At 34.4% G+C, this 22,371-nt stretch overlaps 1 protein-coding gene and 1 long non-coding RNA gene across 3 annotated transcripts; both read right to left on the bottom strand.

Annotated features, from left to right (window-relative positions):
- Positions 1-8,582: 8,582 nt before the first annotated feature.
- LOC113781198 lies at positions 8,583-10,948 on the bottom strand. Its single transcript, XR_003469556.1, has 2 exons — positions 10,721-10,948; positions 8,583-9,043 (listed from the first exon to the last, which is right to left on the bottom strand). It is a non-coding gene; the product is annotated as an uncharacterized LOC113781198 (long non-coding RNA).
- Positions 10,949-18,239: 7,291 nt separating this feature from the next.
- On the bottom strand, positions 18,240-22,028 carry LOC113781360 (disease resistance protein RPM1-like). 2 transcript variants are annotated; one of them, XM_027327278.1, is made up of 2 exons: positions 21,574-22,028; positions 18,240-21,448 (listed from the first exon to the last, which is right to left on the bottom strand). In XM_027327278.1, the coding sequence occupies exon 2, from the start codon at positions 21,324-21,326 to the stop codon at positions 18,447-18,449; it is 2,880 nt and encodes a 959-aa protein (XP_027183079.1). In that variant the 5' UTR covers positions 21,327-21,448; positions 21,574-22,028; the 3' UTR covers positions 18,240-18,446. The 2 variants fall into 2 exon arrangements, with proteins under 2 accessions (XP_027183079.1, XP_027183080.1); XM_027327279.1 differs by having other exon boundaries at positions 18,240-21,400.
- Between the last annotated feature and the right edge of the window lie 343 nt (positions 22,029-22,371).

The raw sequence follows: 22,371 nt of genomic DNA, 5'->3' as shown, positions 1-22,371 counted from the left end.
CAAAAGTAAGATGACTAAAAGCTATCTCCGGTGGTCCCCACACATGTGGACAAAGTCTCCAAAATTACTCCTTCTTCCAAGTCTCTCTACGTTGCTTTCTTTTAAGAGCCCAAAATGACTTATAGCTTTGTGGTCCCCACCAATCCAAGGCCTAAGGATTGAAGCCCTTAGAAGTCTCCATATTCTCCATAAAGTCCCTCCTTTTTGGTAGTTTTCTGCTTCATTCCTGAAATTAAGTCCCGATACCAAATATGAGTAAATATCAGCAATTAACACAATATTTGTCAGGGATAGAAGGGAAAATTAATAATTAAAATACCAACAATTAACACCCTATCAAAACTATTAGAGATGGATAAAATTAAATGCTCAGCATAATTGAGGTAACATTTAACTACTGAGCCAAATCCCATCACCACCATCTTATCATGTCTAATCAGTCTTTTAGTTCTTTGAAATGTAAAAAAAAAAAAAAATTGATGCACTCGACAAAGTAAAATCATAATTTTGTGTTTCTATTTTCCTTCTTTTTTTCTTTGTGGGAAATTAAGCCCAAACTATTATAGTTGATCTTTGCTCACTAGGAAATCATAAGATTTTTATGTAGGGATACGAAAAAGAGAAATTTGAAACATATAGTTGGATTGGTTTTTCCGGAGTTTAAAGAGTCATAGGCTAAAAAAGTAGTAGTAGTTCAATTTTTTTTTTCCAATCCTAGTTCAAAGCCATAATTAACTATTGTACAGTCATAATTTGGATTCAAATGTGATAAGGTGCAGTATTCGAGCTACTGTACGTGAAATAAAAGAAGAAATAAAGTTACAAACGGCTTCCTAGAAACAACATAAGAAAGGAGACAGAGAGATAGAGAGACACTATCGATATATAAAATTCTGTCAATATTTGTTATATATATATATATATATATATATTTTACAATAGATGAATTTTTAAAGCCATGTGAGAAAATTGAGAATGAAATTATACTAATGTGTTTCATTCCAAAACTAATTGTATTGTCAGAAATTACATAATTCTATTTCATAATTCAAAAAAAAATTGATGCAACAAAAATTCTTTTTTGAATATGAGACCTTAATTATGACAATACGTGAATGCTCTCAATGATATTAGAAAATGCATTCAAAGTTAGGGACATGACGTAATCCTAATTATTTAATAAGACGGTAATCTTGAAAAAGAAAAAACTTGAACGCTCAACCATCAATACAAACTCACTCTTTTAGCAAATATATAGATACGTATATTGATGAATCTATGTAATTAACAAGGTACACCATGTTGACCAATAAAAGTCAATGGTAGTAGGTAGAAAAGCTGGCATCAATGTGCACCGTGTTGAAGGTAACTATAGTATAGATATACATATTTGTCATTAACCATGTACACCATGTTGATCAATAAAAGTTAATGGTAGGTACTTGAAAGTGTCCTTTAGGACAGGAGCTGGTTTCCTTTAGGACAGAAGAGCTAGAAACCAAAATGAATGAGATCAGTGAATTAATCACAAGATGCCCTGAACTTGCGAGGAAGCCAATTAGTGCAATATTTTATAGATGGGAATCTGCAAGTGGTGGAGTTGGGCAAGACTCTGCTGATGCAGTTGTGGGGTTTCAGGCTTCAAAATAATGCAAAGATGACAATAATGAGTTGGAGCCAGCTCATTCCAGTAGCGATAGCAAAATGCTGTTCTCTGCCAGTCTCATTCAGTCGTTTGCAATATGATTGTTAGTGTGAACGCACGCACATGATTGGAATGAGCATTTGTTTATTTATGTAGAAAAAGTGATCTGGTTAAATCACCAAACCTCTAATCATTTACCTACGGTTATATGAGGGTAAAACTCGAATCACATACATTAATACTAACAATAATGATCTACAATGCTAAACAAGATATATCACGGCATATGTGTTATAATCTTGTGTTTCGCTTTCTTCAATTAGTACCTGATTTTTCTTTCTTTCACCATCCCTGCTTTTTATGACACCGTCTCCCTAAATAATAAGTCATTTAGATATATATCATGATTTTCCTGTCATTTTTTTTTATAGCAATACTCTGGTTTTAAATAGGAATCTCCAAAAATTTTTGAGTAGGATAAAGTATTATACACCAATTTGTTATTTATATGGTACTGCAAGTATTCAAAACTCAAAAGGAGACCTTAAAGGGGCAAAAAAAAAAAAAAAAAGGAAGACCTCGTGACTCATGAGGTCAGTTCAGGTTTCTGAATTATTCTATCAAGGGTACAGGAGAGCAGCCAAAATTGGAAAAGAATAGAAAATTATGAATGAAACGCATAAAGAAACCGAGAAATCTATAAATGACCCTCAAATTGCAATGCTTTTCCGGCTAAATGAGGCTTTATTTTATTACTCTTATTATTATGTTTTTCTTTTGGTCAAATGGTGTCATACTCAAATACAGAGGAATTTGCCAAAAAATATAAGGGTTCAAATCTTATCTATTAGAATCCAGCTTCCTTAATTTCAAAGAAGAAAGTTGATTAGAGATCACCTCATCATATTCTGGTTTTTAACACGGTGGAACTTAAACATTTTCTAACCCTTACATTAATAAAGGAAAAAAAAAAAGCCAACCATTCGTTCTTGATTGCCCATATGTTGCTAAATCTTGTCGTCAGCATTGGTTCTTGGTTGCCTGCATAATTCTCATCTTTTAATTTTGCAATTAATTACACTAGCTGGAAATGAATACAAGTTCCACTTCGCTGCTAAAAAAGATTATTAGCAGAAGTGAAATTTATTAGCATAAGTTATTTATAGCCCATGATCCCATGTGCAATATTGCAATGCAACATTGGGAATTGGCTAGGCGAGAAGACGGAATAGATAGAGAAATAGATTGGGAAGAACCAGAATCCCTATCTTCTAGAATGACAAAATAGATATTTTTGTCATTCAGTAATATCAGATTGATTAATTAGAGTTACCAAGGGTACATTTGGCATCTAGAATAAAAGTTTTGAGAACTTATTTCACATATAAGTACTAAAATACTAGTAATTAAGAATGTAAACATGTAAAGGGTTTTTTCCACAACTCTGCCACCAAACATGTAAAGGGTTTGTCTATTTGCTGAAAAAAGGTCTATTTGGAATTTTTTTTTTTTTTTAAAAAAACCCAAAAGGTTTGTGGTCGGAGTTGACGCTCTTAGGAAAGCGGAGATTATGACAAGAAATTGCAGGAATAAATGCTTATTAACAAATACCATAGGATTTCGAAAGTAGTGGGATATGACAAAACAAGAGAATGGCGTGTAATTAATTTGGACGGACCGGTAGTATTCCCGTTTTGTAATTAATCCTTGCAAAATCAAGTATTTGATATTTATAAAATATTATCGTTTGTTGGCAAATAAAAAACAAAACAAGAGAGTGGCATGTAATTAATTTGGACGGATATGGCAATAATGCTTCCATTTTAAATCAAAACGTGTCCCCTATTTGACTTGAATCTATTTTTTTTTAAAAAAAAATTTACATTAGTAGTCTAAAACCAAAAGCATATATTTAAGAAACGTATATAGATTAACAGAGACGACAGTCACTTGTAATGGACCGAGTGATGCATGCTGTTAACAAGAAAAGAAAAAAGTAATTTTATTTTCCTTTCGTTTCCTTTTTTTCCCTATTATTTTGCAATTTTTTTTTTTTGAGATCTGAGGAAAACTGAAAAATGGAACAGGTTAGATAATATTGAGCAGAAAAAAGCATTGAGACAACGTCTGAGAGTACAGTATCAATCTTGAGATATTTATTCTTAATTAAGGTAATCAACTATGCGTTTAAATAATCACATTTGCTTGCATCTCAATATGAAATATCAGATAAATTGTTTTTCCTCTCATAATTTTAGGCCTAAAACTAGGGTTTTGTTAAAATATCAGGGAAAAAAAAAAAGAAAAAGGGAAAGAGCTCCTTCATCAGCGTGTACTTGACATTAATTGGCTTGCCTTTTTTCTGTTTTGTAAATGGAAAATGTCTAATAATTTGATGACTTTTTAGCTTTGGGAAGCAACCTGCATGTCCAAATTTTTCAGCAATATTAGTGGCAGAGTTGTGCAAAAAAAGAATCGAGTTGGTGCAGGTGCAGCTTATGATGCAGACTAGGCCTTTTGACTCTGAACTAGTCACGCAGGAAAGAACTCTAATCAAAGAATATGCTGAACTATTGCAAGCAGAGGAGACCTTATACAAAGCAAAATCCAGAGTGCTGTGGTTAAAAGAGGGAGATAAAAACACCTCCTTTCTTCATAGAAAGATGAAAGCACACACTGCAAGGAACAGGATATTGGCATTATATGATGATGAGGATGTAAAGATCACAGACTATGCTGAAGTGAAGGAGTTGGCTATTGGATTCTATCAAAAGCTTTTTTCTCTGGATTATCTCTGGGAAGCTGACTATGAAAATAGAATGTGGCAATTTATTAATCCTGTACTTAGTAGTGAGCAATGTGTATACTTAACCGCTAGAGTTACTCCTGAAGATATAAAAAAGAGTCAACTGAAGGATGGCAAAGGACCTGAACCTGATGGATATCTGGCTGAATTCTTCAAATTAAATTGGAATGTGGTCGGAAATGATGTGATCGATGCTATTCAGTATTGTTTTACTTTCATGTATTATCCGCTTCATGGTACTGTCCTCACGTTGGTAAATGCTATGCACATGAAGAACTTTAGGCCCATAGCGTGCTGCAATACACTGCACAAGTGCTATTCTGCCATCTTGACCAATAAGCTAAAGAAGGTTATTCCTGAAATTATCACTAACACACAGAGTGCCTTTGTGAAAGGCAGACACATTCTTGATAATGTTCTCTTGATGCATGAGGTGGTGAGGGGTTATCACAGGAAAGATGGATCACCAAGAGCTGTCATAGAGATTGATATTATGAAAGCCTACGACACCCTGAATTGGGATTTCCTATTCGCTGCTATGAAGCTATCGGGCTTTCCTGCTAAATTCATTGCTTTAGTGGATAATGTGTGACCATGGCCTAAATGGATCAATGGTAGGATACTTCAGAAAAGAAAGGGGAGTGAAACAAGGGGATCCTATATCCCCGTATCTGTTTCTAATCGCTATGGAGATATTCACAAAATTGCTGAATTGGAACATTGATAAGAATGGATTCAACTATCACCCCAAGTGTCAAGAACTTAAAATATCCCATCCCATTTATCTTTTGCTGATGAACTTTTTATACTTACTGCTACTACAAGGAGATCAATTTCAGTTGATTCAGAAAACCTTGCATGAATTCGGAGAAATGTCCCGCCTCAAACCAAATCTACACTCAGTGGCAGACATATACGGCTGATGCGAATGAGGATATGCAGATTCAGCTTTGCAATTCAGATGCCTTTAGGCTCACTCCCTGTTAGGTATTTGGGCTTTGCCGCTGATATATACTATACTCAGATTTGCTCGTCAGCCAATTTTAAATAAGATAGAACAAGGAATTCATAGTTGGGCTAGTAAAAAACTTTCATATGGAGGCAGATTACAATTGATAAAATCCATCTTAAATGGGATTCAGGTTTTTTGGTCTAGTGCTTTTATTCTTCCCAAATCTGTCATCAAGAAGGTTTGTAGTATGCTAACTTCCCTTTTATGGGCTGGTGAGATTACAACTCATTACTGTGCAAAGTTAAGTGGACTCATTACTGAAGGAGCGAGGATTGGGCCGGTTTGATTTAGAACTTTGGAACAAATGTCTAATCATGAAGCAAATGTGGCATGTCTGATGTAAAAAGGATACTCTTTGGGTTAAACAGGTTCCTACGGTCCTACCAACAACTTGAAAGCGTGTTCCTTTCGGCCAGCTAAGACTCCTGTTAATGGTTCTGGGTATGGAGGAAAATATTGTTGTTAAGGGAAGAAGCTCAGCCTTTCATTAGGCATTTGATTGGAAATGTGGCATATTTGCTGTAAAAGGGATACTCTTTGGGTTAAATGGGTTCATACCAACAACTTGAAAGGGTGTTCCTTTTGGGCAGCAACGATTCCTATTAATTCTTGGGTATGGAGTAAAATATTGTTGTTAAGGGAAGAAGCTCAGCCTTTCATTAGGCATTTGATTGGAAATGGTGCTGATACATATTTCTGGTATGACTATTGGCACCCTATTGGTCCTTTATATAAATACCTTTCTGAAAATTTGTATCATATTTCAACGGAAATGTATTTCTGCTGTGACCATTGTGTCTATGGTCCTTGAATCAGTTAGGAATACTACTGTTGTGAGTTGGAGAGGAGTCCCACTGACCAAAGCTAATTGGGAGCTAAATATGGAGTTCGGATTATGTCATGTGTGTTTCCAGCAAGATTTGAGTTTGCATTACTGTAATAGTGATAGAATTTATGTAAGTAGGAATTGTTTGATTCCTGTGTGTACTCGCTTATATCTTGATCAATAAAGATTCATATTTGCCCAAAAAAAAAAAACCAATGAAAGAATAACCAATTACTTGCATTACATCAACAATTAATATCAATTATGCCAACACTTGCAAGAATGAAAAACATTCCCATGAGTTGTGGGGTATTAAATCGAAAAAAACAACAAATTTTATTTGTTATAAAAGAATATGGTGAATCTTAGTGGTTAATAGTGTAATTAGCTTTTATGATGCCACAATTACATTCCTCTCTAATAAGCGGGCAAATTGAATTGCATTTCATCAATAAACAATATCGGATATGCTAGCAGTTACAAAAATGAAAGATTTCTTACTTTTTTATTTATCAAAAAAAGAAGAACAAATTTTATTTGTGAAACATCCAAGTTTAAAGAGTACTTCAAACATGAAACAAAGCATAATAAATTGGTACTATGAGTCTCTTAAAAAGTATTATGAATCTTTTTATTATTTGGATAAAAGTAAATTAAGTCTTAAGAGCACGTTTTAGTATGCATATATTAATATTAAGTAAAAAAATTTAACACAAAATATAATAAGAGCTGGAGTATGAAGAAGGCAAAGAGTTTTATGTTAGGAATTTATTGGTTTAAATTGCAACAAAAATTAAATTTAATGAACTTTATTATTGGTATTATTGTAAGAATTGATAGCATTAAACATATCAATGCCAATAACAATAATAGTTATAAAGGCGAAACATTCAATTGAGTTATGGTGAATTAAACTAAAAAAATATAACTTTTTAATAAAATATCCAATTTCAAAGAGTACATCAAAGGTGAATAAAAATATTTCCAAATTCAATTTGACTATTATATAATAAATAATCTTAACGGCTTACAATTTTTAAATATAAACTCTATAATCGTAAATCATGTCATCAATGATAAATACAAATAAGTTTCACGAAATGAAAACATTTATCTTCAAAATTAAGCTATTTAAATTTGAACAATGGAATTCAATATATTTAAATACTATTGTAATTATAATAGTACTATAGATCATTTTACAATCCACCATTAGCGAAAAGTAATAATAATTAGAAAAACTCACTAAAACTATTTAAAAATTCATAGAGTGACTTAAAGGGGAACAACAAATTATTCAAAAGTTAAAGATTTTAACTCAAATGAAATATATTTAATAGAAAGAAGAAAAAATAAATACTCGTACAAAATAAAGTCCTCTTGGAACAAATAATGCTTTATTACTTGTGCATTTGTAGCGGTTAAGGCAAACCAAATTCAAAAAATATATATGAATAATAAATGTCCTTTTTTGGTTAATAAGTTATAAATTTTAACTCAAATGACATAAAAGAGAACACTGAGATAATCCAAATTTAATAGAAAGACAACAACATTGACGTTTGGTTCTACAGAATTAGAATTGAATTAGAATTGAAATTCTATAGAATTGGAATTCTATGAATTGGAATTCCAAGTCATTTCAATTCTTTCGTTTGGGAAATGCATAGAATTGATACGGAATTTATTTGAAATTCCAAATTCTTTTTTTGTATGAGAGAAGAATTCATTAGGAATTAGAATTGTTTCCAACTAATATTTCCTTACATAAAAAATTTCTTTTTTTTACTATATAATAATTTTTTAACATTTAGCTAATTGTTACTAAAGCTTTAAGGAAAAAACCAATTAGTACCTTTAATAATTTATTTTTTCTTGCATTTAACTGATTGTTAATAAAGCTTTAAAAGAAAAAAAATTAGTTCCTTTTTTGCAAAAATAAAAAATTCTTTTTTTTAAAAAAAATTAAATTAAATTAAATAAAAAATAATTGTATATTCTAACTTAAAAAGTAGTTAATATTTATCGAGTTAAAACCTTGATACGTTTTTAAAGTTAAGAACTTTAAATTTTAGAAAATCAAAAGTCTACTCTATCAAAATGCTAAAGCCCTACTTTTGTCAGATGACCAATTCACACACAGTCAAGTACTTGCTAAATAGAATAATATCTGTCATCAATTCTTTAGTGAGTGTGCAGACTTGTGGAAGATAAAAACCAACAGAATACAGGAAGAGCACTTATACAAAATCTCCTTAACTTTGAAAAAGAATGCAAAGGTTCATGTAACTCAAGGACAAGTCAGGGCATCAACACAGGCAGCTATGTTAATCTCAATATCTAAAATGCTAGTTCATCAGACAAAAGATCCAATGTTCCATTCTTATCATCTCAAAAACAGAGAAAATAGCTGAAATACTCTCTAGAATCTTTCTATAATCTTGTTTTGATCCATTACATAAAAAACAAAGAACTCATCAGAATTTAAAAAGTCATGGATACACGATGGAGTAGTAACAACTTCTACTTGCTCTACTTGGGCTTCCAGCAATCAGCTCAACTTCTTCTACAAAACAACTTCAACTGGAGATTACCAAAAAAAATCAATTACCAATGCACATTTACCATCCAATTTGTTTCCTTGGTTCATTTGGTCAATAAAACAGGTGCCCATTACACGATCCATTTCAGGAGTCCAAGTGAAATACCCTTTGCCTTTCCCTTTTGACTGAGATGTTGCTTCAGATGCCATATCTGAGGCAGATATGCACCAGAAAAACATCACAATGTCATGTTCTTAAGAACATATTTAATAGCTACTGCATTATAGAACTAAAAATGAAAGGCAAATATGCACCTGAAAAATTCATACATATGTTAAATGAAGAAAAACTCATTCAGTGCCAAGTAGGAGAAGAGGTCTCAGGAGTCAAGTAAGAGAATTTTAGAATGCAACCTACATCAGAGTAGGATATCAAACAGCCAATTGCAACCTAAATGAAAACTCCAACATCGTCATGTGACATGTTCTTCAGAAATAGACATTAGTACAACATATGAAAATGATCGACTGCTGAAAATAAGCTTAAGAAGCATTGAGAATGAGGATACAACACAAATCTCACAGGTTCTTAATATCTTCACAACTCATAGCACTTCTCCTGTTCAGTTATGAAAATGCATAGCTAGAGTTAAGAGCTAATACATCATAGAATCACATGCAGGAATTCGGTGGTGGAGGCCATCGGAATGCGAGTTCATTTATGTTAGCCTCTACTGAGTTTAAGAAGTGGAAGGTTCATGGTGATGCCTTGACCAATGCGGCAATTTAGAATATTTTGTGCATGTCATGTAGATGGTGTAAGATGCTCTAATCATTGTTGATTCTATTATCAATCCATGTGAATCAAATCCAACAGTAATCTATATAGATAGTACGTTAAAGTTTCTTCTGTTAGATTTTTTCCTGTTTAAAGAGAAGTAAGAACTTTTTCTTCTGTTACCTCCTAGAAGCATAGAAGCCATAACATTCTGTGTTAAATCATTTGCAGAGTTGATCTGCTTAGTGTCTCGCAGGTAAAATCTGTCAAGAACAGAAGCAGCCTGAAAGTTGGGGCGCAGTCATGCTAAGTCGCTCAAAGTGTCACTTCAAGTGTTAATTCAAGCTCTAATTCGTATGCTCAAAGATTATTCCGCTGCTCAAATTTAGATATCTTTGGTCTACTTTTTTTTCTTTTTTACAAAATAACCCACTTAATTTTTTAAAGTGATTATTATATTAATTTTTATTTAAGATAAACTGAACTTTGTTGTATAACCATCTACTGCAAACTTTTCCATACCTCAGAGAACTCTGTCCCAGGGATTTTCAATTGATTCATTCTTTACAGTCATAACTAAGCTTTCCAATCTGAAAAAGTTGTCATTAGTATCCCTGGGAATATGGGGACCATTGCCTGCCAAGGTTGATAGGCTTGATTCTCTAGAGGTGCTAAACATTCAGGGTGGCATCCCCCCAGAGATTGCCACATTCAAGAATCTGAAAAGTCTTGTTTTGGCTTATAATCTGTTAAATGGAAGTATTCCCGATCTGAAAGGCCTATCACAGCTTGAAGAGCTAGATATCAGTAACAATCCTCTTGGTCCTAAGTTTCCTTCTTTAGGCAACAACCTAGTACGTATCAATCTTAGGAGCATGGCTTTGAGATCCCAAATTCCTCCAGATTTCATTCTAATTCTATCATTTCACACCCAAAATTTTTATGTCCAAATCGATTAAAATATTTTATAACTTTAAAAAAATCCCCTGAAAATCATTTTTCATATGGGGTTCATATCCGGAAAATAATTTCACAACTACTCTCGACTAAATATAATTCAGTGTGTGCAATCATCTAAAAATCGAAGCAAAGGAGAGCTTTTAGTTGTTACCTTCCGGACTGAAGAACCCAGTTCGTGAAAATTAAGCACGGGTAAGTAGAGAGCACTCGGAGCAGTCTTGCGATTGGTGAGGGATAGCCGGAGAAGCAAAAAGCGATGCCGGAGACGGTGGTGGAAGAGGCAAAATGTTAGGGTGGAGGTGAAGGCGATGACGCAGAGCAGAAGCAGTTGCGGTTGAGGAAAAGTGATCGAGAGAGAGGGCTGCTTACCTAGTTGACCCGATTTTAATTTTTTACCCACAAGATCCGCGTGTAGACCCGTTTCACAGGATTTAGTTGTGGAATTGGAATTAGAATTCTTTTGATCCAGTAAAGAATTCAAATCATGGAATTGGACCCCTATAGAATTCAGATTCAATTTTAATTCTTTGACCGAAGCAGTATCCAAACAACAGATTTGGAATTGGGGCCCCAATTCCAATTCTAAACCTCAATTCCATGGGAAACCAAACGTACCCTGATACTGTTACAAATTAAACGTGCTCTTAGGATAAATAATGCTTTATTGCTTATGCATTTGTGTTGGTTATGGCAACCAAATTCAAAAAAATACAAAAAATATAAATATTAAATATCACATTTTTTTGTCTCAATTACATTTATTCCTTCAAAATAATTGATTTTCTAAAACTTTTGAGAAATGTTATTTGTAGTCACATTTCTGTTAATTATACTCCCACTATCACTTAAATCATATAGTTTTCATTTGTTAAGATATGTGGTAACATATCAAAAAAACAATGGAGTGCAAATTACATTTTTGAAAATTCTAAGAAAAAAATCTAAAAATATCATGCCCATGTTCACGTGCAAAAGCACATGATTCATTACTAGTATTGTAAAAATGCTTCATTACCCAAATAGATGAGCTTCCTTTAGATTATTGGAGTTTGAATGGCAGTTCCCTTGTGAAGTTTCTCGAACAATCTCGAGACTCACGAGACTCAGATGGTTCTTAGGTGAACATACGATTGCATAATGGGTGATGATATGTTGAAATTTGTTATTAATTTTTATGATTAATTCCCCTTTACTCTTGCCAAATATTGTTTTAATTGTCGGATTCTACTGATATTTGGTTAATTGTGTTAATTATAGGGAATTATGTGAGACGCGATCAAAAGGAGCAATTTTCCAACATTGCAAGAGTTAATTTGATGGTGGAACGTTCGAGACCGATTGCCAAGTCCAAGTCGAACTCAGGGTAATTTTTGGAAGAAGGTTTTGAAAACTTTAATTTTCATTATTAGTGCTAGTATTGGATTAGGGAATTTGGAATATTATCTTTAGTAGTTAATTTTTTTCCATTTAGGAAACATGTTATGTTATTGGTAGTTGAGACCGAATATAAACAAAAAACAAAAGCAAAGGATGGACCCGCTTGATGAGGAGTTGGCCAGCAACAAATTCGGAGTGTGACTCTTGGAAGTGGGATATACAGCCGTCACTTGTTTCTTTTCTTTCCCTCTTGTCTTTCGTTAGTTTTTTAGAGAAAAATCATACGCAATTGTTATCAATGGAGTCTTGTGGATTTCCCTCGAGAATGCGTAGCTAAATTCTATTTCTAACCTGAGGATAACTTGAAAACTTTGTTCTACAAACTGTGAGATCGAATCAATTACATTGGCTTTTTTATTTGTTGGTATTTATTCGTTTTTTGGTTTTAATAATTATGACTATTATGCTATTCGTATATCAAAGGGCCCAGTATTTGAATTGACTTGATAGTTGATTGCTAATTGAATCAATTTAATTCATAATTGTTAGATTGTTTTAGTCCCGGTAGCAAGTGGCATAACTAGATTTGTGTTAGGGAAACGAATAATCTAACTTAAATAGACCATCGTAGTGTGTTGATTGATTAGAATTAGACTCTTCTAATTATTCATGCAATCGGGTAATTAAACTTCTATGGTCGTACCTAAAGTTATTTTTTTATTAAAAAAATAGTCAACGGTTGTACCTTGACTATTAACAAAATAAGGAAGAGTTGGCTTTCATGCTAGAACTAAATTATCAATAAATAATTGAATTTATCCTTGCATCTATGATTGGTTTATGAACTTTGTTTGACAATTGTTCCTCTAGCTAGAGTTTTACTATTATTGATTCAATTTTATTTTATTTGTGTTATTTTGATCTTGCCGAATTTAGTTGGTTAATTCCAAGTATCTCCAAACTCCCCCAATTAATTCTCACTTCAAAAGAAATAAATTTTTCCAATCCTTGTAGAGACGATTCTGCTCATCACTATATACAGTTTTATATTTGTCTCGAGTAGATAATTATTATTACATAGATTCGACACCTGTCAAGTGATGCTTTCCATAGTCTGAACCTAGTTGAGGATGACGAAAATTAGTCTTGGCCTGTTATGGACTGTAGGAATGGTGAGAGAGGAAGGGGAGAAGCAGGCCTTGAAAAAATGAGCTAAATTGTGCAAAGAGTGGGTGGGGAACGTTAACATAACTTTTTGTACGTTTTCTCGTAAGGTAATTGTCGGCAATAACTTTGTCCAGTGCTAAGGAAAACACTGGTTGATTTTGCATTTCTAGTTTGATGTATAGGGGCCTTTTCATCTCTGAAGATCAAATAGTACAGTTGGAATTGCTAATGGTTCTGCGGCAAGCTCAATATCAAATGGTACAGTTTTGATCCTTGTTTTAAGTTATCAAGGGGTTAAGTAACTTCATGTTTTGATCTTTGTACTTATTTTTTATATTTACATTTTTGGGTTTTCTGGATAATTAGTACTACTTATCATAAACACGGGAGAAATTTTAGAGCTACTTCAGAAACATGTGTGTTAAAGTGGAGCTCAAGACTCCCAGATAATTAGAATCTACGTTAGTAAAAGAACCATCACACCCATTTACAATTTCTTTTTTAATATTTCAGTGAAATTTACATACTCCATTAGTTAGCCCTTACATTACTCAAGCCAATAGCCCAGTGGTTGCTCTTGATTACCAACATATGCATATACATAGATCATCTTCATTTTTGTTGCTAATTGCCAGCATAATCCACATCTTTTGATTTTACAATAAATACTGTTAAAAAAAAGTCATGAGTCCTTCTAATACTACAAGAAGATAATTGATTGTTCACCCCGATTTTGTCAAGTTTAGAAAAAAAAAAAATTTTAAGAGTGAATTGAATCGAATCCAAATTTTGAATTTTGTGTTTTGTGATAATTCCTAAAAGCGAACGAAATGCAGATTTTCAGTGTAAAAAATATTTTCAGAAGCAGTGATACACATTGTAGGTTTATTAGCACAAAGTAATTATGCTAGTCAATGATGAATGATCTCATATGCAATGTGAGTCGAAACATTGACATTGGGGGATACATATTAACTTAAAAGGAGTCATATAATAAACTTGGTGCATGTTGAGTATTCGCTATATTTACTAGACAAGCCATTATTAATGCAAGTTTGTACAAGTAGAGTGAGGACAAATTGGGTTTACGTATTATCTCTCAACAAAATTTAAAAATTATTATTTGGAGTTTTTAATGAAATTTTTCTGGTAGATATTATTAACACACTTCTAACCTGCCTGCCTCTTGATCGTTTGCTAAATCAAATATAGAAAGGATCAAGAAACAGCTGTGGGGTGCACGTCATCAGGACCTTCTTGGACTGGACATTGTTGATTTCATTGATGAAGAAATAAAACTGCTACAAAGTCTTTTGCTCCTTCTGGTAACATATATAACCTTCCTTCCTATATGGAATTAATTTCTGCTGACCAATTAGTTTTTGTAATAAAAACGGATGGAATATCAAAGAAACCTTGGGAACAAAATGTGAGACTACATTGATTTAGGAGGCCTTTGAACAGCATGGAAATTTAGCACATGTGCAATTTTTAGGTAGGAACAATTTTGGTCCGCCATGTTAATCGTTTTGAAGTAGATTTAGGATGACTGACGAATTTTTTCAAATATTGGTAGAATCTGTTACATGTGATTACATGCTTGTTAATTTTAAATATCTTAAAAAAGAAGTAAAATAGCGAGTACTCTTCAATAATAAGACCCGTTTACATGATGCCATGTCGGTAACTAATTAATCAAGAGGGAAAAAAAAGAGTTTAAAAATGAGTTCTATATCAATGAATTGTGTGCTTCAACTAATTTGGGTTTAAAAATTTTCAATTTTTACTAGTTAATTAGTTAGCGTATGAATTATTAGTTCTTAATTTTGTTGTTTAAAGTTAGCTACTATTTTGCTTCATTGTTTTGAAATGTAATTTAATGGACACATAATTAGACGTGACTAAATTATGTTAGTAATTGAACAAAATTCTTCAAATGTCCTAAATCTATTTTTAAAATGGATATATTAGGGACCAGATTTGCTCTTGCAAAAATTTTAGGGACCAAAACTACACAATTATGCTATTAATTATATTATTAGATATAAAGAATTGGATTATAACTAAATTATTATATTGTGTGTATATATATTATATGCATCTTTAAATTTAAATATATATATATTTTTCGTATGTGGGGGATGTGGTGTATGTATGTTGCCCTGCCCGTCCCCCCCGGCCCCGTTTTAAGGCAGGGGAAAATTTTCTCCCCCCCCCCCGCCCTGTCCCATCCTCCTCCCTATTTCTACTCTCACGGGCACCTGCCCTTGTTGCCACCCTTAGCTTTAAGTACCCTTATTTTAGAGTAAATTAAACGTAATCTTCTATGGTTCCACTCATTGTCATATAACCACCATAACATTACAAAATATCTATTTCACTCCCTTAGGTTCAGTGTAAACTTTACGAAAAATAACCTCTATAACATCATTATTTCAAATACTAATAATATCCTTATTTAAATGATAAAGCGAATAAATGTTTAACCACCTTGGATAAAACCACAAGGAAATTATGTGGATAAATGTAAAAAATACAATGAGGTAAAATGCATATTTATTTAAATCATAGAGGGTTAATTGGATTTTATGATTCCATCACACAAGTTTTTGGGAGAGCATTTTGTTTAAACACCTAGCCAATGGTGCATTCCTACCATTTTCTACTTTACATAAAATTACATGAAGGCTATATAACTATTATGAAACTTTAGTGGTGTTATGTGGCATTGAAGAAAATTATAGGGGAATTATATGTAATTTATTTATTTTTACATGAATTGTAGGTGTATAGATTATTTTAAAGCTTTTTCAAAAAAATGATATAGAACTTCTTTTGGGGGGGGGGGGTGGTGGTGGTCAAATGATGTTGTAATCAATAGAGAGAAGTTTGAGAAGGAATATGAGGGTCCAAATCTTATGTATTAGAAACTAGCTTCCAGAATTTCAAAAGAGAAAGTTAATTAGAGATCCTCTCTTCATGTTCTTTTTTTATTATTATTTTTAACTCAATAGAACTTAAAATTTGCTAGCGCCATACGTTAATCAAACAAATTGCAAAACCAATCGTTCTCGATTGCCCACATGTTGCTAAACCTTATCTTCAACATTCGTTCTCGATTGCCTGCCGAATTTACCTAAATTTTGTCACCTTTAGAAGTGAAAATCTAGTTTATTAGTTTGATTTTGACCTTTTACTATTGACCATTACTTTTATTGAAAAAATTGATAGTGAAATTTTAACCTAAATCATGAGAAAGTCATATATAGGTTTTTTTTTAACCATATAAGAGTTATGTGGTAAAGTACCAAATCATAAGAGATAAAATGTAATTTACTTAACTTAATATTAGCTAGCCCTTACATTGGTAAAGCAAATGGGTCAGTGGTTGCTCTTGATTGCCAACATACACATACGTAGATCATCTGCACTTTTGTTCCTAATTGCCACCATAAACCATATCTTTTGATTTTCCAATAAATACTGCCAAAAAAAAAAAGAAAAAGTGACGTGTCCTTGTATACTCCAAGAAGATTATTGATTGTGCACCCAGATTTGTCTAGTTTAGGCAAAAAAAAAAAAAAATTAGAGTGAATTGAATCGAATTCAAATTTTGTGTTTTGTGATAATTCCTAAAAGAGAACGAAATGTAGATTTTGAGTGTAAAAATATTTTAAGAAATAGTGATACACATTGTAAGTTTATTAGCACAAAGTAATTATAATAGTCAATGATGAATGATCACATATGCAATGCTAATTGAAACCCTAGCAAATTTGGGAAGGAAAGAGCAGATTTGGGAATGATCAACATATCCAACATTCGCATAATAAAGAGTCGCATAATAAGCTTGGTGTATGCCCAACATTCGCTACATTTACCAAACAAACCAATGGTTATAGGTTTAAGACACATTAATATAGGTTCTAATTTAAAATAGGTTTACATATTATCTCTAACCAAAAAGTGCTCCGTTTGGATTGTTCTAATTTTTAAAAATAAGTTTTTCAAATATAATGCTACAGTAATACACAAATAAAAATAATTCAAAAAAATCTCATTCATATGATATATAAAAAACAACCCACAAATACACATAAAAAAATTTTTAAAAAAATAAATTCTACAATATTTTTCACCACCACTACCGCCACCCCCACCTATTACCGCCATCACCCCTCCCTCACCACTACCCAACACCATCACCACCCCCTCCCACTTCTTCCTCCTCTCCCTACTCTTCCTCGTCCCTTTTTCCCCTTCCCTTTACCTCCTCCCTTCCCCTTCCCTGCCACCCTACCTCCTTCTCTCGGTCTGGTCACAACTAGACACTAGAGGCTATGATCTAGTCATGGTTAAATCACGACCAGAAGGTTTGATACTTTTTGGTCACGATTTAACCGCAACCAGATCAAGGGGGGAAGGGGAGGGGATAGTTGCAATAAGGGTGATTATGAGTGATAGTATTAATTTTTTTAAAAAAATTTAATTTTAAAAGATATTCCAAAGCATATTTCAATAACCTCTTCCAAATATATATCTATATATATTAAATTTTATATATATATATTATTATAATAAAATATTTCAAAAAGTTGCTAATTCGAACAGAGCCTAATTTTATTTATTTTTTTTTTTTTTGAAGCAACGGAGCCTAAGTTTTAAAGTATCTTGTCACTATGATAAAGGTTCAGACCTAGTGTACTTCTCCTTTTCTTTACTTTTCTTTTCACCATGATTTACCTAGTGCACTTACACAGAGAAAGGGGCTCGCAAGATGCCTAGTGAAATGACCCTAAAAAGGAAAATGCAAATATCAAATCATGGTGGGTGGATAGTTAGTATCGGGACACCAGTCGACAGTTGAGCTCAGTAACACATTGATCAAACAGATGCAAACTAGTAGTAGCAGTCTTCTGTTGATTTAGGAGCGGAAATTTTGGATGATTTCATTTTCATGCGCACGGATTGCTCGGAGTCACAACAGCAGAGCAGAGGAGACACCTCAGGAACTCCGTTAGGCACCTCGGAGTCACTTTTTGGTTATAGGTTTAATATAGGTTTACATATTATCTCTGACCAAAATTTAAAATTGATCGTTTGCCAAATAAAGATTAAGACACAAAAAGATAAAGAGTAATAGTATACCATGCATTAACAACATCAAGCATTGTACACAATACATACAATAAATAAGAAGGTAAGACACAGAAGATGTGGAATGGGAAAAAATTTACTAAAAAAAAATAAAAAACAAAAGCAGTGTTGTCCACAGTAGAGAGGGTGCAAACCAGAGAAAGGGGAGCCACGGCGGCTGCTGCTGCAAGGAATGATTATGTTTTCTTCTTCTTCTCTTCCCACAGGCTGCGGTATCTCCATTTCCTATCATCTGTATAGTAACCAATGAGAATTTCAGGAATGTGTGCGATTCTTCTGTAATCTTCACTTTCTTCCTTCTGATTCTCCGACAGCTTCTCTCTCAATTGAGAACTCATCTGATACAAAACCAGCCGTTGAAGCTGGCTCAGGTGCTGGATACCCAATGGTAATTCCTCTAGTAATGGAAGTTGTTGCAGAAATAGTAGATGCAGACGAGGCAATGCACCCTCCTCCACTCTCATCCATCTCAACCCTTCCATTCTCCTTAGGTACAACCCCTTCAGCTTTAGGAACCCTCCAGCCTTGAAACATAACCCTTCTCCCTGGTAAGATCCACAGAAATTAATTTGATCCAAATTGGGCAAATGTTGGAGGGATTCAAGCGGATCCTCCTCTCCCCTTAACCCGCTCCATTTCAAATCTATTCTTACCAAGCCGTGAAGATGAGCTACCCATTGTGGCATCTTTTCTAAGCGGCCACACAAAATCAGCATACGAAGAGATTGAAGAAACGAAGAAGAAGCAAGAGAAGGATGATGATGATTTAGATCGATTATCTCATGATCATCACCTTTTCCAAATGATTGAACACTTAATCTATGAAGACCGGTGAGGTTGGCAAGCGAGGAGCAGAGCTCCTTTCCATCTTCTCTTCTTAACTTCGTAATATATAGCTCTCTTAATTGGGTCAGCTTTCCTATCTCCTTAATGATTATAGATCCACTACTAGCATCTATCTTATACAATATTTCTAGGGCAAGAAGCCCTCCCATATTTGATGGAGCTTTAAATCCGTGAGATCCGTAATCATCATTTGAAGGATCAATTCGTTGATGTACTTTGAGAAACCGAAGTTTTTGCAGCTTTAGGATTTCCATGGGTAATTCCCTAACTCTTGTGTCTGCCAAATTCAGATACTCCAAATGTTGAAGCTTTCCAATGGCTTTCGGAACTCTCTCCACTCTTGTACCGCATAGATTCAGATACTTGAGACGAAACAAGTTGAAAATCTCATTTGGTATTTCCACTTGTGTCTCTTGACCTCTCAAATCCAAAAGCTTTAACAGCTTACTGCTCCCTAAAACTTCAGATAACAACATTTTATATAGCAGCGGATTAGTGGATCCAACTGTAATGAACGACCGAAGGTGGTCAAAGCAATAATTTCGTCTTTGTTGGTGGTGCTGTGTATTGTTACTGCTACTACTATGGACCACTAGACGGCGTACCTTCTCGGACGGCCACATTATCGGTTGTCCAGTAGTAACTGTGACCATGTTTTGTTTCCTTGACTTGAGAAGAATAACTTCTCTCAATTGGTCATGGATTCGGCAACAGTTGGGTGTTCCTTCAAAAAACACATCAGTCACTTGAATTAGGCTTCTATTGACGAGTTCACTAAAATAATCCCAAGCTACATCTTCAATACTCATTCCTTCTCTCCATTCCACAAACCTTTCAGCAATCCACAAATTAATTAGTCTTAGGCATGCTATTTTGTAATCCTCTGGGAAGATACTTGTGTACAATAGACATGTCTTTAGATGCCAAGGCAGGTCGCTATAACTGAGAGAAAGAATCTTTTTAACTCTGTCCAGCTTGCCCGTGCCTTCTAATTCACCCCCAAGACTGCGTCGAACCATCTCCCATTCGTCTATTCTGTTTACATCTTTCGAAGCCAAAAGCCCACTGATTGCAAGAATAGCAAGGGGCAAGCCCTCACATTTATCCAATATACCTTTGGCAACATCCATCAAATGGCCAGGGCAGTTACCTCCATCAAAGATCTTATTGCGAAACAGGGTCCACGAATCCTCAACAGATAGTGGTTCCATTCTGTAGACAAAACGCCGAGATTCAATGCAAGAGGCAGAGGCTACATCAGCTTTTCGAGTTGTTAGCATGACACGGTTGCCACAGCAGCTCTCAGGCAGTGCAAATTTGATGGTATTCCAAAATTCCACGTCCCATACATCGTCAAAAACAATTGCATACCTTCCAGCTTGTTGAAGAAAATCTTTGATAATTTCTTTCAGCTCGGTGGTATTCAAAGACTCGATCGATTGTGGGACTGGTTTATTCCCTTCCTTGTGCAACTGCCGAATCAAGTCTTTCAGGAGGTACTGAAAGTCACATGTTTGAGAGACAGTTACCCAAGCACGGGCCGGGAAATGCCTTCTGACTTCAAGGTCCTCATGGACTTTTTTCACCAGGGTAGTTTTGCCAAGTCCTCCCATACCAACCACTGAAACAACTTTCAGTTGGTAATCATCCCCTTGGAGGAGCTGAGAAATTAGATGTTTCTTGGGCTGGTCAATGCCAACTAATTTAGCTTCTTCCACAAGCAGCGCATCATCTCTGCTATAGCGCCATGTGGTGTTGTTCACAGCAGAAAGTGAGTTGGACGCTGAGGCAGAGATACCATAGTCGGATTTGTATCTTTGATGACCTTCAGAAATACTTTTGATTCTGGACTTGATGCTTTGTATTTCGCTAGCAACTCGATGGCGAGCTCTCAAATTCTTGATGGAGCTGAAAATTCTCCGAACAGAGCCGTAGAATCCTGTTGCGCGATGTCGAGCAAAGCGAGCTACAAATTCATCAAGAATGTCCTCAGTGTCATAAGCAGCATCTCGCACTTGCTTGATCCATTGTTGGAGCGTGGGTTGAGCATCTTCTTCTCTTGCTTCTGCCTCTCGCAGGAAAGCTCTCATTTGCTCCAACTCATCCATGATGAATTGGACCTCTCGCCGAAGCCCTCCCAATAGTCGTCCCTCCTCGTGCAGAAAAGTTGAGAGTTGACGCAGCACAAAAGAGAGAACAGTTTCTGCCATTTTCAGTCTTTCTTTTAACCTAAGAATGTCGGGGGAGGCGGCTTCTGGTTTATAGGACAGTCCAGTTGTAGTAGCTTGAAAGGAAGAAGGAAGAGTAGGTTATAGATTCATAAGCTGATGAACTTTGATACCATATGGTGCAGCATATATCACAAAGGAAAACCGCGTAAAAAGGAAAAGGAAAGAATTAACAAATTAGAAGAAACTAAAGCAAGAAACATGATTGTGAAAGACGAAGCTGCTTTACCTGCCACAATACAAAATCATGGATGCTATTCAGAAGACACCTGCAAATGGTGGGGTGATCAGCCTTCAGGACCTTCTTTCAACTGTGGGTTCTTTACAAGGGGAAGGAAGAAAGTTAAAACGCTGTTGGACTGGACATTGTTGATTTCATTGACGAAGAAATAAAACTACTACTACTACTTCTGTGGAACTAATTTCTGCTCTTTTTTTTTTTTTTTTCCCAGGAATACGTTCCGGAAAGTTAATTTCTTCTGAGTGGAACAGAAAAAGCAACTGAAGACCTAAGCTCAATTCAGGTTACTGAATTCTTTTGTGAAATCTAGCCGAGAGTAGCTGAAACTAGTTAAGAATACAAAATTATACTTAGTAGGCAAGAAGCAGAAAGGCACCCAAAGAGTTGGTATAAAGCTTGTGCATATTTACTTTAACGTAAGCTTTAAGTACTCCCCTGCCTTGTTTTCTTTTAACTGAATAGTAGATGTATAGATAATTTCAATGCTTATTCTTCCACTAAATGATGTTGGTATAAGAAAGTGGAGTGAAATTGGTCCATGACTTTCCTGGTTGGATAGTAGAACAATTACTCAACGTGGTGGGCCTAAGATTAGATTGTAGATCTCATCCATTGGCTGTCAGAGTGGCACATGGCAATAAAATCGAGACTTAAATGATATGGGATTAGAGTATCTTGTTAGGTGATCGGAGAGAATGAGTAGTTTAGTCATTTCACGAAATATTAATTGTATTCAAGTTAAGATGGATGGTGCTTTATTTTCCATTTATGAATTATGTCAAAGTT

The sequence above is a fragment of the Coffea eugenioides genome, chromosome 8 (genome assembly GCF_003713205.1).
Source record: "Coffea eugenioides isolate CCC68of chromosome 8, Ceug_1.0, whole genome shotgun sequence".
In the NCBI taxonomy this organism is placed as follows: Eukaryota; Viridiplantae; Streptophyta; class Magnoliopsida; order Gentianales; family Rubiaceae; genus Coffea; species Coffea eugenioides.
This window is presented reverse-complemented; position numbering and strand designations above follow the sequence as displayed.

Coding starts and splice junctions, on each gene's coding strand:
- LOC113781360 (XM_027327278.1), bottom strand. CDS start 21,326: ATGGCAGAAACTGTTCTCTCTTTTGTGCTGCGTCAACTCTCAACTTTT.